The sequence below is a fragment of the Rissa tridactyla genome, chromosome 10, assembly GCF_028500815.1.
Source record: "Rissa tridactyla isolate bRisTri1 chromosome 10, bRisTri1.patW.cur.20221130, whole genome shotgun sequence".
Classification (NCBI taxonomy): Eukaryota; Metazoa; Chordata; class Aves; order Charadriiformes; family Laridae; genus Rissa; species Rissa tridactyla.
The window spans coordinates 8,337,836-8,355,424 of record NC_071475.1 but is presented as its reverse complement, the minus strand read 5'-3'; the positions used below and the strand labels follow the sequence as shown (position 1 = coordinate 8,355,424).

The following is a 17,589-nucleotide window of genomic DNA, read 5'->3' as shown; positions in this document are numbered from 1 at the left end:
ATATGAGTAAATATGATATTCACAACTCTCTCACTGTTCATCCAATGTTTCAAGCCACAGTTAAACACAAACATTTACCACTTGGCCCAATGCCCGCAGAGACAAATTCTTCTTCTTAGTCAGTGTAAAACCTCATTCAACATCCACCTCTTCCTCTCAAAACTCTAGCACGCCACTGATGATCCTCACGGCCCAATGTAAATGCTACCAAACCCATGAATTGAAGGACTGGGGAAGAAAAAAATAAAAATATGCTCTTTTTTATTAGAAAAATAAAATAAAGAAAGCCACACTGAGAACATCCTGCCAACAAACTAAGAGGCTACTAGATAACCGACTAATCCTGCCAAAAATAATTCCAAAAGAATAGATGGCTGCTTCCTTACAAAATACACGAAATACAAAATGCCATCCTAAACTTACCTGACAGTCATTTTAAAATCACAGAATGCAGACACCATGTGGGATCTCCGAGGCATTGCACAGGCATCTGGACTACGGTGTTAACGATTTTTAGATTAAAAGAAAAATCTAACCATCTGATCTGTCTGGCAGCAGTTTCATGAGACTGAGTTTCATGAGATACCTGCTAAAAACCCTTGACTTTCTTGCCAAGTGGGAAGCTACCTAATCACCAGTAATAGGTACCATGACCCAGTGGGTGTACCACTTCTAACTTCTGATAATTCCACTGCCTCAATTAAAGCACCTTCTGACACACATACGAGGCATGCTTTCATTTGCTGGGAGCATCCCTGCACCTGTAAGCTCAGTTTTCTACACCGAATACCTAAATTTCCAGTATCACGCAGTTCCAACTTAAGTTTGACATGCTTTAATAAAATGTACAATAATTAATCTTCACCTTCATACATATTCAGTAGGATCCAGATACGAAATGTAGAAAGCTGTTACGTAGTTCCTGTGACAATATCTGGAAAAGGGCAATATCAGAATGCCACTTGTATAATCTAGATTAAGCAAGAGACAGAGCCTTACTTAGGAAAAAGTTATTTAAAAGGACAATGAAGCACAATTATATTTTTTTTTAAGGGACTAAGATAAGCTTTTGTCTCCTTTCATTAGAAATGTAGTAGTAGTAATGAAATGTCTTTATAACAAACACAGTGTTTCCAGTACTTGTATTTTTCAACTGGCTTCTGTCCAAAATTCTAGAATTTTACATGCTTCTTTTACTTACAAAGTGAAAAATAAGAAATAAAAATAATCCTGCAGCCCATAACGTGTGGTTACATTATTATCTGATAGGAGCCTGGTTTTTAAAGTACAGTATTAAGAGTACATTTAATCAATCTTGGTAACACAGGCAGAAGACAGCAAAATTGATTACTGTTCAGCTAATAAAATGTTGCATTTTAAAGTTATTGTTATTGTCACTACAGTTGCAACAAGTATTTTCACTCTCCTTTCCCTCGTTACATTGTAATTCTGTGAAAATGTGCCAGCTCCGCAGAAACACAAGGGTCCGAGTCAGGAAAGCTTTTTACAAGGCTAAAAACCACATTGCTTAGAATCCTAAAAAAAAAAAAAGAAAGAAAGAAAAGAGAAAAAAGAAACCCTACTACTTTTTTTTTTACCACAATCATTGTATTGAAAAATTTCAGTTTTATTATTTTAGTATCTGCAGAACTAGACAGCCAGTGTCTAAGAAATTTTACAGAATGAGATGACAAGCTCTTGAAACACTCATGCTAGTTTTCAGTAAACGCTGAGGCAAGAGAAGGCTGCAAAGAAAATATAACACACTAACATAATTTAAGACGAGAAAGCAGGGTGACACCAATAGGTTAGCTTGTTATCAGTCTTACACAATATCATGGTACACAATCAACAAAGAAATAAAGGATGGTGGTAAAAAGTAATGCTAAACATAGGCTTACAGAAAGTAGGTCTCGCTAAATAAATTTGGTATGGCTTTCTGACAAGAATATAGGTTGGACTGGATAAAAATACCTTGTAGTTTCTGACCTACTATACTTAGATCTCTGTAAGATTTAGCGCCACATAACAGTCTGATTTAGAAGTTATTCAACACGAAGAAAACCTGGAATCTAAAACCACCTCATAAATTATTAGGGAGGCTTAGGAAAAATATTTTAAATCCACCTCATCAATAGTTAAAGCTGTTTTCTTAGCTCTAAAAATCATAGCTCATTATAGCCTGGAATACTATAAAAAGCTTCTTCCCCTTTAACTTTTTCTGCAGTTGGAAAAAAAAAATAACCACAGTTAAAGAAAAGGGGAGGAGGTATAAAGTCACTTTAGACTTTGCCTTTCATAGATTTTTTTTTTTCAGGAATGAAAACTTCAACATTAACAGATTTCCTCAATAAAAAATCTGGTGTACTTAAAAACCATTTTCAGCAAGGAAAGGATACTGACAAAAAATCTGAGCCAATTCCGCACACATGTAACATCTTGCAGTACTAAACTTACCTAGCTTATACTTCTTGTATTCAGAGTCACCTGGAAACATTACAGAGGATCATTTAACACTTTTGACAAGGACAGGTGTGCAACAAATTATTATGTATAAGCTGCTTCAGGGTCTTACCATATGGCACACATAAAGGAGTTCAAGGAAAGAGGCAAAACTACATCACATTTAGCTTAGTTGAAAGCTTGCATGCACAGGTACTTATTCCAAAAGAGCTGGCATGGAGTAAGGTGCTATATACCCTGTGCAAGACATTTTTTTCCTACTGCATGAATCTCCAATACTGTTGCCGTAAGGAAGGTCGAGTGCTACTCAGTGTTTTTGCCAGTCAATTGAAGGATCATTCTATATAGAAGACTAGCTGATCGAACCTGCACAGAATACACAGACTGGTGAACGACAAATAAATAAGAGCAGGTCAACCCTGCTCCAGTAATCTACATCACACGTGACACTGAATTAATGGAAAAAACATGCTTGTATACAGCCCAGTGCAACATACGCTCCATATATGTGAAACAAGGGTTGTTTCATACTTAGAAGATGAGGAACTCTACTTGGAAATGGAGCAAATTGGAAGAAGAACACAAAGACACAGCAAATAGCCAAGTGTGTATAGAAACACGGCAAGATGGAACTGGCTTCCTCGGCAAAACCATCTCGTGGATGTTTAAAATGGCAAAAGAGAACACGAAAGAGAACAGGCCATTAAATCAACACGGGGCCTTAGTGAGATTCTTGATGATCTATTTACCAAGTACTACTTCCCATTCTAAAAGAGAAATGAACATTGATGAACACTGATGATGCCTGAAAGCCCTGTCTTAAAAAGAAAAATAATGGCTTTGTTCCCTAAATTGTGCTTATGAACTTAAGACCCAGAACAGAGAATCTGTAAGAATCTTGTAATTAGTAACACATATGAAGAAAAGAATGGCACAAAAAGTCATTAAATATTATTAACTAATCATATGAACTGCTGTATTCTAAATTAATTACTCAAGGACTATCTATTTGTCATTGTGGAGAGTTTAATAAGACTATCTGACCAACACTGGAATGATGAACACAAAGTGAGAAAAGATTACATTGGATTAAGTGACAGAAAATAACACAAAAGTATTCTAACATGACTAAACAAATAACTGTGGATTTTCATCTACAAGAGTCTTCAGTTCAGACCAACTTCTCTCTGTGGAAGAAACAGAAAGGGCAGAGAAAATAGAAAGAGCTCAGGGAAGGACAAGAAAAACATTAAGTCTTGATAATATTAAGTCTGGATGTGTGAGGATGCTTAAGAATTCCAAGAGATAATCAGTGGGTAAAGAGGGAAAGGCAGCAACAAACCGCACTGTCTAAAATTTATGTAGATAAATTCAGCTAGGTCGTCTTCTCACCCTGTGCCAAAACACTAAGGCTATGTCATAGTGACCAAAACCTTAGGAAAAGCAAAGGGTTTTGTCAAACCAACTATATTAAATGGCAACAAATCCAGAGTTCATAAAAGTGAGGGTTTTTAATAGCACATACATAGCTCATGAACTCATGGCCTGTTCTTTGGCCCAAACTCTATATAACTGAATAGAGAGTTATATTTTCACATATAATTATATCACTCACAAATCACATAATAATACATACAAATTTCAAGAACAGAAATCACTTATCCAGGTTTTCTATATTGGAAACTCTTTATTCTCAAAAGTTTTGGTGGAGTTTTAATGACCGCTTCCTGTAATGCTTTCTCAATAGCACCTTCCAAAGAATCTGACCAGTTGCCTATTGAAGACAAAGTACTGGCTTGAAACAATCTACAAATCCATGAATAGCTGTTAAATGCCGCTATCCAGAACAAAAAAGCACCGCCTAATCACTCACAGCTCTAAAACCAGGAAAGCACAGATTACAGCACACACCTACTTTGTTCTTACCCTGATTTTCTCCACGACCCTAAAATTGCCAGTGCAAAGCGCTGAGCGAAACAAGCTACTTAAGTGTCCAAACCACAATGAAGAGGGAATTATGAGGGTGTCAGGCTCTGGACATATGTCTCACGCACCATGCCATGTACTACAATAACATTGCCAGCTTTAGCACTGCCCAAGTGTCAAAGTCTGTGGACCAAAAGCCTATAACTCAACACTTGGTATCGGTAACACCTTAATATCTCTTTTCTCCAGACACCTCTAGTCCTTTTTTCCAGTGCCAGCTTAGTTTTGCAGGGTAGGAAGAAACAAATTTTGTTCCTATCCACTCGTGATAGCCAAACTCCCCAGGAAACGTATCAGAATAAGGATTTTTTGCACACCCCGGGCCTTGCTGCTCGTCCACCCAGCACCGAGCAGGGATGAGCCCAATGGCAGCCCAGGGGAGGCCATGCCTGCTCCCTCACGCCTGCGCCATGGGCACGTCCTCCGCACCCTCACCAAGGAGCCATCACCACAGGGCCAGTGCTCCCTGGCCACCACCAGCCTCCAGCCACCGCGGCGGGTCCCAGCGCCCTCAGGGTGCCATGGCCACCATGGTGGGACCCATCCACCTGTTCCCCTGCACCATCACCGCCACCGTTGCAGGGACGAGCCCTCTGAGGGGAGGATGGGGCCACCGAAGGTGGTGGCGACGGCGGCCCCGGGAGAACGCTCGGAGGCAGGAGGGCGGCCAAGGTGCAACCCCGGCCCGGCGACCTTCCCGCCGCGGCGCGTCGAGGGAGAGGGAGCATGTGCCGGGGGCATGGCGGGGCGGCCCGGGCAGGGGGCGGCGGGGCCGGGGGCGCGGTGGCGGGGAGGTGGAGCCTGGCTGCGGGCGCGGGGACCGCCGCTTCCCTCCCCCGTCGGCCCCTCACCTGGCGGGGCCGCCCCTCGCCAGGGGGCCGGTTCCACGCGGGGAGCAGGCCTCGCCCGCCGGCCCTCCCCGCCGCAGCAGCCGCCGCCGCCGGGCCGCGAGTCCGCCGCCAGCCGGCTCAGGCCCCAGCCGCCGCCGCCTCCCCCTCCATGGCCGCCGCTCTCGCCGGCTGCATTGTGGGAAGCTGACCTCACTCGCTGCTGCCGCCGCCCCGCCGGCTCCGGCACTCACCGCCATGGGGGCCGTGACCGACGGTGAGACCTCCCTCCTTCCTTCCTCCCTCCCTCCCCGCGCCCGCCGCCCCGCTCCGCGACCCCCTGCCCGGCCCGGCTCGGCTCACTTCAGCGCCAGGCCCGCCTCGCCTCCCGCCCCTGCTCTCCGAGGAAGAGCTCCCCGCGCCCCGGCCTCAGGCCTCCCTCCGAGCCCGTCCCCCGGCCTCTCACCCCGCAGACGGGCCTCCATCCTGGCCCCGACCCCGCAGTCCCGCTCCCGGGCCCGTCATGCCGGGGCACGCCCGGGCCTTGGGCGCCCCCCGCCCCCAGGCCTTTCCGCCCGGGCCCCAGGGTCCCTCAGCCCCGGGGCCGCCTCCTTTTTAACGGATCCTCCCGGTTCAGCCTTGGGAATGGCTCCCTGAAAGCCTGGGGTGCGACCCGCGCTCGGCCCTGGGATGCGGCTGCCATTAAACGGGAGTTTTTTCCTCAGATGAAGTTATCCGCAAGCGACTTCTGATCGATGGCGATGGTGCTGGTGACGACAGGCGGATCAATTTGTTGGTGAAGAGTTTCATTAAGTGGTGTAATTCCGGATCTCAAGAGGAAGGGTATTTGTTTTCTGTTTTGTTTTTTGTTTTTTAACTCTTGGAACTGATTAGCTTGCATTTCAGTGGAAAACTGGGCTTGATCTGTTTTGAAACAACTCGTGTTAAAATGTATACATCTGCTTTTCAGTATGGCTCTGTGGCGTTTCCAGCACAAACGCTGAGCACTGCCATTAGAGATGGGGGCTACAGAGAAATTGAGGACTAGATGAGGACTACAGAGGGGTCGGAAATTCCTGAAGGCTGCAGGCTGAAATCCGCCCGCGCAGCTCGAGTGCCCTCAGGATTGTCGTGCTGCTGCGTGATCCGTCTGGGAGTCCTGCTATTATAACAGGATCACGACTTGAATATTTTAGTTGGCAGTTCTGCATTTGTTCTGTTAGGGAAGGGTAATACTGCTGGTATTTCTGTTTCTCTTTTTTTTTTTTTTTATTAAATAAACAGGGTAAAATAGTAAGGGATGAGCAACAGCATGGTGTTCCGCTGTGGGGTGCTGGATATAAATTCCCGGAGGACACGATAGCACTGCAGTATTACAATATGAGTCTCGGTGGTCACAGAGCCAGCCCTAGCTGGGAATTTTATAAGCCATGGACCAGCCTGCCCAGTGCTTCAATACTCACTTTGCACCTTTAAGGGCATGGTAGAATTAATGGGTGCAATGTTTCTAACTGCACTTTCAAAAAATCATACATTGAATCTTTGAAATATTTTATTTCTTTAATAATTGTTATTTAACTGTTCCTTATGCTACATGAGGCTTTGTTTTCTTGTTTTGCAAAGGTAGGGGGTATTTTTATGCTGCTTAGGAATAAATATCTTGTCTCTTTGCAGTTACAGCCAGTACCAACGAATGCTGAGTACTTTATCGCAGTGTGAATTTTCAATGGGAAAAACTCTTCTGGTGTATGATATGAATCTGAGAGAAATGGAAAATTATGAAAAGATCTATAAGGATATAGGTAAAGATGAGAAAATGTTACTGTTTTCTGTTTGTCAATTTCTCTTATGAACAAGCTTGAGCCAGTTCTGCTGAACATAATATATACACATGATGAGTGGTTTCTTGTTTTTCTCTTTTTAATAGATAGCACTCATACAGATGCTGCAAGCATCTTAGCGGTATATAAAACACATGCAAATAAAAGCTTTTTTAACCTATTGAAGATGATGGAGCTAGCAGGCCACCATGTCACAAACAGCTCTCTATCTTTTTATAGTTTATCAGAGTGGCTTGTTTACACGTATTGTTAGATTTCAATATAACTCTGTATATCTCTTCTTTTTTTTTTTTTTTTTAAAGAAAATAGTATAGCTGCAGCACATGAGAAGATTTCTGAATGCAAAAAACAAATCCTGCAAGCAAAAAGGATTCGAAAAAATCGCCAGGGTAAGGAGCAATATCTGTATTTACACTGGTTGGTTTCATTATTTTATTGTCTTTTAACATACATTGTATCAGAAAATAGATTGCAAATGTTTGAAAGTGCAAGGGAAATATACTGGCATCATGAATATTATATTTAGTTTGGTGGGTTCCACACCCACTACTGAAAGTTTTTGGTGGATGAGGCAGGCAGGATTCAACCACTAGATCTTAATGACACACAACATCAGGAAAACCTAAAACAGTAGTTCAGAGAGATGTTTTCAGGCTGAAGAAAAAATCCCCAAAGCATCCTATCACAGTTCATGTGACTTGAGAAGAACTAAAGCACGTTATAAATGGCAAAACAAGAGTTGAATAGACTTACACCCAGCACTGCAGATTATGCAAGTGTATTCCTTCAGCTCTTAAGCGAAGGTAATGTTCTGGCATACACAGAGACGGTGGTGCCAGTTACACACCCAACAACCCTGTGTCTGTCCTTACTGATTACCAGTTATGAGAGGTGTATTTTTTCCCTACTCTTAAAAGTATGTGCTGATAATTTCAATTGAAACTTAAAGCACTTCCCTGTAATACTGTCTTATCAAAACATTAGCGATCAAGGAGAAGCAAGAATTTGTTTTTTCTTGATAAATGAAATGCAAAAAGAAAATGTTTAAAGGTATAACAGATAAAAGGTTTTAAATACAACTGATCAATTTCGTGGATAATTTTAGACTTAAGTGGAAATTAAAAGAACCTTAACCAGTAGGAATGTAGACTTCTTATGTCTTCACAAACCTAGGTTTGAAGTGTTTGCTTTTTGATATGTTCTGCCCTGAGCCTGCAGCACAGATTTTTTCCATGTGAATGAGGTAGTTGGTACATATACAATCTTACTATCAGGAAGTTATCAGGCTATGTTAGTTGCCTATATAACCATAATATTGTTCTTAATATGTAATACAGTTTAAAAAAGAAATCCTGTTGTTTCTCATGCAGCATTTTATACTTTTTTTCTAAAAAAACTTTAATGTTTATGCGTAACATCTTATCAGCACCATTTTCTGTACATATACATTAGATTGTATCTAAAACCAGTGTTTATGAATCGTACACAAAAGACCAAATGTGCAGCAGTGCAGAGCTATCTAAAGGTTGTATTTTCTGGCCTCATCCTTTACGAATCGCTAGCACTGGGTAAGTTTGAGTAGATAATGTCCTACAATCATATCTGAAGTTTATTTAAAATCTCTTTCAATGTAATCATCTACTTTGAAATGTTATAGCGTGGTATAAATTATATACATTTTTATATATGGATATTTGCATGTACTTTTTAATATATGTAAGGTGTTATGTACACATTTCAAAAACATTAAAACAGTTTTTCAAGAAGGAGAAAGAATCTGCATCATTCTATGGTAGCTGATTTTTGGGTCTTGAATCAATACTTTCAGAATTATTTAGGCTATTTAAATTTCTTTCAGAATATGATGCATTGGCCAAAGTCATACAACACCATCCAGACAGACATGAAACACTGAAGTAAGTATGAGACTACATTAATTTATAATAAGCCAGGAAGCTGGAATTCACCAGATTTGACATTTCCTTGGTTTCAGTTTGACCTTTCCTCACTTTCATATAATTTCTTTGGACACAAGAAAAACTTGGGTTTCATTTTAAAATTGTGCTCTTATCAACTTTCTTTAATTAATCTCCATCTGTAGGGTTCAGAAGCATTGCTAATCGTTTTGTATTTGAAATTTTTCCATTGTTAGGGTGAATAAGTGAACTCAGACATAAACACACACCTAATGTCAGTTTACCAGGAATGAGTTTCTCAGAACAGAGAGACAGTGGGGAACTGCTGTAAAGTGTGCCAGCAAGGGATTCAGTAGTCACACAAAATACATAACACACAAGCAAGTTAAGGTAGCAGGAGAGAAAGCTTTTAGGGTTTTTTTGTGTGTTTTCCTTGTGGTAGTTGTTCCTGCATGCCCGGTTATAAATTACTACGTTGAATACCACAGTATAACCTGTCCTGGCATGCAGGTTAGACCTACCTGTTGTCCAACTCGTCTTATGTGGAACTTACAGTATTGTTTGTGTCATTGTTGGATTTGGATTACTATCTGTGCTTTTTGGGCAGTTGTGGGGAGATAATATTTTCAACTCCTATCAAGCTACAGAAACATTCCAGGACTCATTGCATCTATGAGTTTGTTCTTTTTCACCTGATTAAAGATGCAGTGTGGGGTTACTGTTCTCATTGAAGCACAGCTTGCACTTATCCTGTTGCCCACTTTAAGTGAAATTGCAAAGAGAGTCTGTCTTTTCACATTCCATGGTCTTTTATAGCAAAAGGGAGATTTTGGATTATATTATTACCCTACTAATAGCATTTTTATAGCAGTAAGCCACTGAGAATATTTCACACTTTTCTTTCTTGTATGTTGTTTTTTTTGTGCCTTGATTTCATTACCACAACTTTGATTATTGCAAGCAATTCTCATGAGGCTTGTCTACTTTTTACTTTGTTAGTCAGCATGTGCCGTTTATCAAGTGAGGTTTCATAAAGACAGTTACCAAAAGTGAAGTTTTTGAGATAAATCAATTGATTAAGAATGGAAATAACTAAGTGATAATACTTCTTCTCTTAGAGGATGCCAGATTGTTCAGGTTTGGAGGGATTGTTCTAATTTTGCTTAACACACCCAAGCATAACTTTCTTGAGCAAAGATAGAAATGGTGGTAAGTTACAGCTAGTAGATTTGGCATTTTTTCTTTTCTTAAACAATTTTTTATTACAGTTGGAAATACCAGTGTGTTCATCCACTGGAAGAATGGCTACAGTGTATGCCCTTTTGTCCTTACTCCGTTGTATCTGTAGTCAAAGACACAGATTTGAACTATAGCAGAGTATGATTCCCCCATTTTACAGATGGGGAAATAGCACATAGTAACAGAATGGAACATTTTTAAAAGGAGCTTGGTTCATAGGTATTTTAGCTTTAACTGACCTCCCCAAAAGAGCAGACTTTAAATAGAGGAACTAGATGAAGTTTTCATCCAATGTTTTAATTACAAGGCTTCCTTTCTCTCCAGTTTGAGTAAAGTATATAGAAAATTGTACTATGAATCAAGGACCGCCCTTAAATCAGAATGGAGGAAGGCTCACTAACAATGTCACACATTTCATGTAACTCTTAATAACTAAAAACACTTGAGAAAACCTCTTGTGAGGAAAAATGTCATGGTTTATTGCGAGAGTTACATTTATAGCTTTTGCAGCTCATATGGCACAATAGGACAAAGTTCAGAAAAATACTTTCTTTATGCTTTTAAGGTAGTGTTTCTTAGAACAGCTAGTCATATAGCACAAAAGAAGAGAAGCTGTTATCAGCTTAGTGACAAGTAATGCACAGGAGCCAATTCAGGAAGTGACAGGAGCTGAACTACTAAATGGCAGTGCCCACAGTGTAATTAGATGCAGTATCAGAACTGCTAAAAGGACCAAGAAAAGGCACTGAGTCTTAGAAAAGGAGATACAAAAATGAGAAGGCTAGGCAAAGATTCTCTGGAGCGGAAAGTAAAAGTAGTAAAATTCCAGATGGAGCTTGGATGTTACTAGAAAAAAATTGTGTGTCTTCTCACAGCATGCTTATACCCGACAGCACGGTATAAATAGCAAGATTTGTCCTAATAGAAATCTTTCAGGAACTAGAACCCAAATGCTAGAGAAATCACTGTATGAATGACCCTATAAGCTGTTAGCCTGTTTCCATTATAGGAAGGGATAATGTCACACCCAGCCCTCTTCCAGGCATTCCCTACAAGGTACCAAGCATACTGGCTCAAAAAAAGACAACACCCTCAAGTAGCACTAAACCAGACCTTTTTCCCAGCCATCATGAGTTACTTAGGACTGGAGGCCTTCTTGTGGTTCCCTGCCCAGACTAGTTGCAGCAGCTGTCGGTGCTTCAGGGAAAAAATGCCACCTATTCCCTTGCTGACCCCTGTATGGCTCTGCCTGCCAATAAGTCAGGGATGGTCAGCCTCGGTCCACTTCACCTTGAAAGAAACAGATTGTTCTTATTACACGGAGCATAAATTATGGTAGGCATTGGAGGAAAAGTAGAAGGGCCAACTGGAAGTTTGAGTGTAAGACTATCCTTGTTGGAAAGCTAGTATACATTATGGTACCTGTTACTCTTTGCCCTACCTCAAAAAGGATTGTGGTTGTCCATGGTGGATCCAAGTAAGAACACAAAAACAAATGCTTGCAGAAAAATCCTGAAGAGGTGTTGAAAGCTGATATATTTCAAAAGGATATGAATAATAACGAAGATTATGGGTGTTGCATATTTCCTTTATCTCTTAATGCCAGAGGCTAGCAATTAAAGTAAAAATGGCATTTGAGAAGGAAATGAGTATTTTTATGGATCACAGTGGTAAATTCTGTGTGCTGGGGCATAAGCTATATCATGTAGGTTCATCAAAAATGTGTATTATACTACATAGGCTACAGTAAAATCTACATGTTATCCAGTACTCACTCTGGTCAGGCCACTGTCAGAGATAAGGTACTTGACTGCGCTTGGTCAACTGTTGTGTCTGGGAATTGTTGTGTTTGTGTGTTGGGTGTGTAGGTTTATCAAATATGTTCTCTATGGTGATGCTATGTTTTTATTTAATCTACTCATGTCAACATAAAGAAATCTGTGAAGTGGTGAAGCCTGTAAAAATGCCATGGGTGTTTAATGTAACCTACTTCTTTAACTTTAATTGTACAGTCAAGCAAATAACATGTTTATGGCAGGACTGAATTGTTACAGTCCAAATGCCCAATGTACAACTGTATTCAAGCTTGGAGGCCTTGTTTTCTGTAAAGTCCAAGTAAATTACAAGTTTCTGACATGATAGTTTAATATTTATGTCTCTGTCATTTCATTTGTTATGCTTTTTTTACCTATGCTGTTTATTTAATGGTTCTTTTTCCTCCACTTAGTTCAAATCTGTTTTTCAAGAATTCAACAGAACTTTTTAAAAATACTATGACGGTTTCTTTTCAGGCAGCTAGAAGCTTTGGGAAAAGAACTGCAACATCTTTCTCACATTAAAGAAAATGTTGAGGATAAGGTAGGTTTTTAACAGAAATTGTTACATTATTTATTAGGAACGTAATTAATGGAGAATCTGCTATGGGTTTTTTGGCTGTACATGCTCTCTGTTTGCTAAACTATATATTTTATCCTTCCAGTTGGAGCTGAGAAGAAAGCAGTTTCACGTTCTGCTGAGCACCATCCATGAGCTTCAGCAAACCCTGGAAAGTAAGTGGTGTTCTTAGGTAATATATAACTGGGTTGGGTTTCAGCGGATCAAAAGGAATCACAGCTTCCAGCAGTGGCCTGGCTTTGTGCAATTGAGGTTGGTGACCTCTTGCATCAGCAGCATTGTTTTTCCCACTAGTAGTCTAGAGCCTGAGACTGCTCAGAATTTTTGGATTCTACAAGCTAGCCTCCATGTAATTTCCTGAATAACTTCAGATTCATCTGTAGGCAGCAGACTTCTTTAAAATGAGGGGATGGAGAACAGCAATTTGAGGTGTTGTTTGTTTTTTTTTAAACAGAAAAAGTGTTTTTTTACAGAGAAGTATTCTTGTGCATAATCTCCAAACTCATTTGTATAATTCCTGTTTTAGTAGTTTTGAACATGTCACTGCCATCATGGTATCGTTTGCGGCTTTACTAAAAAGAAACTGGAATACAGGAAAGCTAAATGACTTACTCCTCAGATAGCGAGTCTGTAACAGAGCAGAGGCTAAAACTGTCATACATGAGCTAAATTCAGGAATTTAGTCATACTCATCTTTTGTTATACAAATACGTAATATTTTCAAATCAGTGCTTACTTTTCATGCTCCAATATGGATAATATTGTTCTAAATATTATTTGCTGGATTTTTGCTATGTCTTTCCAAGATGAAATAATTGGTATAGCCTTTGAGCATGACCTGATTAACATACATAGATGGCTGTAAGAGCAGACTTTCATTCTCTTAAGGCCGTCTAGATCTTCTTAAGCAGAATGAACTGTTAATCCTGGGTGGACTCTAGCAGAAGGTTATTGTTATTATATTGTTACTAACACTTGCTTAAGTATTAGTCTCTAAAATACATTTTCACAGGAATGTGCAGATTACCTTTCAGCTTCTAGAATTTTGTGAAGGAAGTAACATTTTAGTGTAAGGCACAGCTTCAGTTTGAAATAAACCACTAATAGGCAAAGAGAAGGCATATAATTTGAAGCAATCCAGTAGTGTTTGCTTAAATTGATACTATAGGATTTACCCCATGTTTCCTGTAATAACTGTTACAGATAACAGCCTTAAAAACTTTGAAGGTTATTTTTTTTGTTTGAACATAACATTTTGTATAATGAGATACTCAACTACACATTTAAGGCAATCAACGTATAATATTTAAGTGGGACACAGTTCTGCAATACAGTCTGTATAACCAAGCATGTTTGACTAATGATAATATTGAATTTTAGATGATGAAAAACTTTCAGAAGCTGAAGAATCTCAAGAAACTCAGATGGAAACAGAGACCAAACAGTAGATGAATACTGACTGGACTATTGAAGAAGGTCTGAGTGTCTTCACTTTGTGTTGAAACCGACAGTAAGAAAGACAGAGCTGAAAAATAGTTTTCTACTGCTTCTGTGAATTTTTATACAAAAATACTTGTTTTGCTTATGCTTCAGGGGAAAGCAGTTGCAGATCTGTGCAGACAGGCACTTTGCGTTAATCCACGAACCTTGTAATTTGTGACAAGAAATATATTTTGGTTATTTGGATGAAACTTCTGCACAGTACTTGTGAACTAAGGTGTTTGCCAAACATTGTCAATAAAAGGTGTTTACAAAGAGTTTCCTATTTCTGGTAGGCATTGAGCCTAATAGTAAGTGCTTCTTTACTTACTTGACATTGGACTGAGCACAGTGCATTTTTGCATGAGTCCCAGTTTCCATACCCTTGTCCAGATGGGACCCAAAAATGAGCTAAAGTAGGATAATAATTTTTCAAAATAGCTGCCATTTTAGAACTTATCTGTGAATAGACTAGAACTTGCTAGTTTCATATAAAACAAATTAATTAGTGCTTGTCAAGGGGTGTAAAACAACAAAAATCATACTGTACTAGCTTTATTTTTTTCCTTAAGGTGATGCAAAGAACTGCAGCGATCTGAACCTCAGTGTACTGTGTTCTGTGCAACCACATCAAAAGTTACACGTTTAAAAGTGCAATTTAAAAGCTTTGTTCTTGTAGAACCAGGAGTCTAATCCTGATACCATTTATAATCTGCTTCTGGATTTTATCTGTCAATTGAGTATTATGAAATACATTATAGTTCCTGAAATAAATGGTGGAACCCTTCCTTCCTCATGATAACAAACCAAAGCAGTAGAGCGGCAATGATAACATTAAAGAATTTCAGATACTTTTAATATTAATAGGGGGAATGGAATCTATCCACCTGGATCATTCTGCAGTCCGAGCAGTCTGTTGGGAGGTAGGAAATCCAGGTTTCAACCTTCCCAACAAGAGAAGAGAATTGAGTATGCTCTAGGCTTTTGTAAGGCAGGGAGGAAGGAACAAGGGCAGTAGTAGGTCATGTCACTACCTGTTAGCCATGCTCTAAAAACACCTGTTAAATCAAGCCTTCCACTGGTTTGTGTAAAGGAACACATTTTGGATCTTGCTCAGATTGAGTCGTAAGCGTACACGGTTGAAGTAAAATAACGATGTTATACAGAATAGAGCCGCCGCCTCAAACTAGGTGACAGCTGAGGGGGATTTCCAGGATTGTGACTTTTGACTTCTGTAATCTAAATGCCATATAATTCCCGCTCTCAGTGGCTGTGGATCTCTGTGCGTTGGGCTGAGCAGACGTATCTGAGCTTGTTTTGCTCACATTCCAAGTTTGCTAAAGGCAAGCCAGCTGAACGAGAAGTCATACAACTTCAATAGCTCAGCGCAGCCCTGGACTAATAACCTGTCAAAAGTCTTCTGGTTCACAGCTGGTCAGCTCAGAACACAGGGGAAGCTCAGGTTTGCCTGGTAGAGCCTGTGTAGACACGCAGCGCTGCTGGTGCGCTACAAATTTTGCAGATGGGGGGGAGGTGGTAAGCAAACAAAAGGGATTTAATATGACAAATACACTGTCAAAATGTATTTACAGTTCTGTGTTTTTTCCCCTCCTAACAACAGTGAATAGTAAAATATTTTGTAAAGCAGCAATACTAAATTATTGCCAAATCAAGGAGGAGTCACTTTCATGAATGTATGAATTATGAAGATCATAAATGACAAAGTCTCAAGACTCTTAAAGCTTATTAACATTTTTTGTGCTGGAAACTCCCTCCATGAGCTACCTGGATTGTATTTTGGTACAGAGGTAGATGACATTTACCAGCTAAAAATGGTCTCTGTAACAGCATTGTTATGAAAACCTCACATTTTTCCATTCATTGTTTTACACAGTTTTTTGGAAATTACTTGGCTCACTCAAGTATCTTATCTCAGAACTTGTGCTGCTCTGTAGAGACCCTGACCAGAAACATGCTAGGCTACAAGTCTGTCCTCTCTGCGAAGGAATAATACGCAGAAACAAAAGTTGTACGGTAGAGAAGCAATAGAAACGCACAGCAAAGTAAGGAGTATATTCTAGCTTGAATAACAGTGATGCAGTCTTGAAAAGCAATTACTGCCCTAGACAGGGAAGTTGCCCTAGCGCAATGTGACAGCAAGAGGGTGATGTCACCGTACTGCCTTGGAGAGCAACCCCCCCCCCCCCCCAAAAAGCTACATCAATTAATTGCAAATCCAGCCTCAGTGGGACATCCGAAATCTCTGCTCTATTTTTCCTCCATCCTCTTGGAATATTAGATTTGTACCAAGAGAGAAACAAACTCAAATGAAACGCTAATACCAGGCAACGTTTAACCTGCTCTGTTATTAATCCCTAAATTCTAAGTTCAAATCCGCTCTGTTTATGCTGGAAATAGATACCTGTATTCCCTTTGTTCTTCTGTTGAAGTTTTATTTGTGTCCTATTTCCAGGGCACACATGATAGTCACTGTTTTGTCCTTGCTCGGAAAGCTGTCCTGCTATAAAGCTGCTTACCTGCACAAAGACTTATGACACAGAAATTGTTAATTATTTTAGATACTTGTGTAAGTTTTCCAGCTGTCACAGCTGACTTTTACCATCCTTTCTCCTACTTCTTTACTCAAGTCTCAGGTGGTTCTCTTTTTTTTGTGAGTTGGAAAAAAAAAAAAAAACTTAAAAAAAAGGAATTCAGAAATACAGGCAAGTACTGTTAGTTTTGCTCTGGGAACCTGTGATTTTTATTTTCTAGAATACGTGCATTAGGGAAATACAATACTAGTGTATGAACCACTTAAATATAGATACACAACAGAACCCAGGGAAGCAAGTTAGCAACAGGGAAGCGCTCTACCTTTTCGTGCTTCATCCTGATTGTCAAACATGTTCTTGGGTTACCTCAGCCTTCGTTTCCCAAGTCTATTTCAATAAGCATGATTATCTGTGTTGCAGAAGTCCCTAGAAGCGCTACCTGTAGCTCAGGGCCCACCTGTTGCTAGGCGCTGTGCACAGGCAGAACAAAAAAGCTGTTCCTGCCCCCGTGTACCACAGCAGCTGGGAGGTAAAGCCAGGCTGGGAGCAGAGCATCCTGAGTGGGGTGCACGCCCCAGCCTGCCTGCGAACCCCCCCCGATGTTCACCGTGGCCTGGTGGCATTCACCTGCTCGGGGGGAGCGGGCACAGCCTGGCTGCGTGAGGCTGCTCAGTGACATGCTGAAGGCGCTCGGGGATTGGGATGCCAGGGCTGGGATCCAGCACATTCCCACCGACCGGGCTCAGCATCCTCATGTGGAGGAGCTTCCCAGGTGTTCAAGAGCGATCCTAATGCCAGGGACACAGTATGCCGTGGTTTTTGTCCAGGTTAGCGAGTCTTGGAGGGAAGGATGAGGGGCCTCTATGCAGGGTGAAATGATGGAGGGCTTGTT

At 40.6% G+C, this 17,589-nt stretch overlaps 2 protein-coding genes across 2 annotated transcripts in view; one reads left to right on the top strand and one right to left on the bottom strand.

Annotated features, from left to right (window-relative positions):
* The window catches only part of ATXN7 (ataxin 7), an 86,371-nt gene extending 80,935 nt beyond the window's left edge, over window positions 1-5,436 (bottom strand). The window contains exon 1 of the mRNA XM_054216531.1: window positions 5,301-5,436. The gene's annotated coding sequence lies outside the window, so the exon portion shown is untranslated. The remainder of the gene's footprint in view (window positions 1-5,300) is intronic.
* On the top strand, window positions 5,421-14,423 carry THOC7 (THO complex subunit 7). Its single transcript, XM_054216537.1, has 8 exons — window positions 5,421-5,553; window positions 6,002-6,119; window positions 6,951-7,078; window positions 7,420-7,506; window positions 8,976-9,033; window positions 12,564-12,630; window positions 12,752-12,821; window positions 14,047-14,423. The coding sequence occupies exons 1-8, from the start codon at window positions 5,535-5,537 to the stop codon at window positions 14,112-14,114; spliced, it is 615 nt and encodes a 204-aa protein (XP_054072512.1). The 5' UTR covers window positions 5,421-5,534; the 3' UTR covers window positions 14,115-14,423.
* Window positions 14,424-17,589: the final 3,166 nt, after the last annotated feature.

What these genes read in the sequence shown, in the direction of transcription:
- THOC7 (XM_054216537.1), top strand. An exon ending in TCCGGATCTCAAGAGGAAGG is followed by an intron (nt 6,120 to 6,950) that starts GTATTTGTTTTC and finishes GTCTCTTTGCAG; the next exon opens with TTACAGCCAGTACCAACGAA. An exon ending in GATTCGAAAAAATCGCCAGG is followed by an intron (nt 7,507 to 8,975) that starts GTAAGGAGCAAT and finishes AATTTCTTTCAG; the next exon opens with AATATGATGCATTGGCCAAA.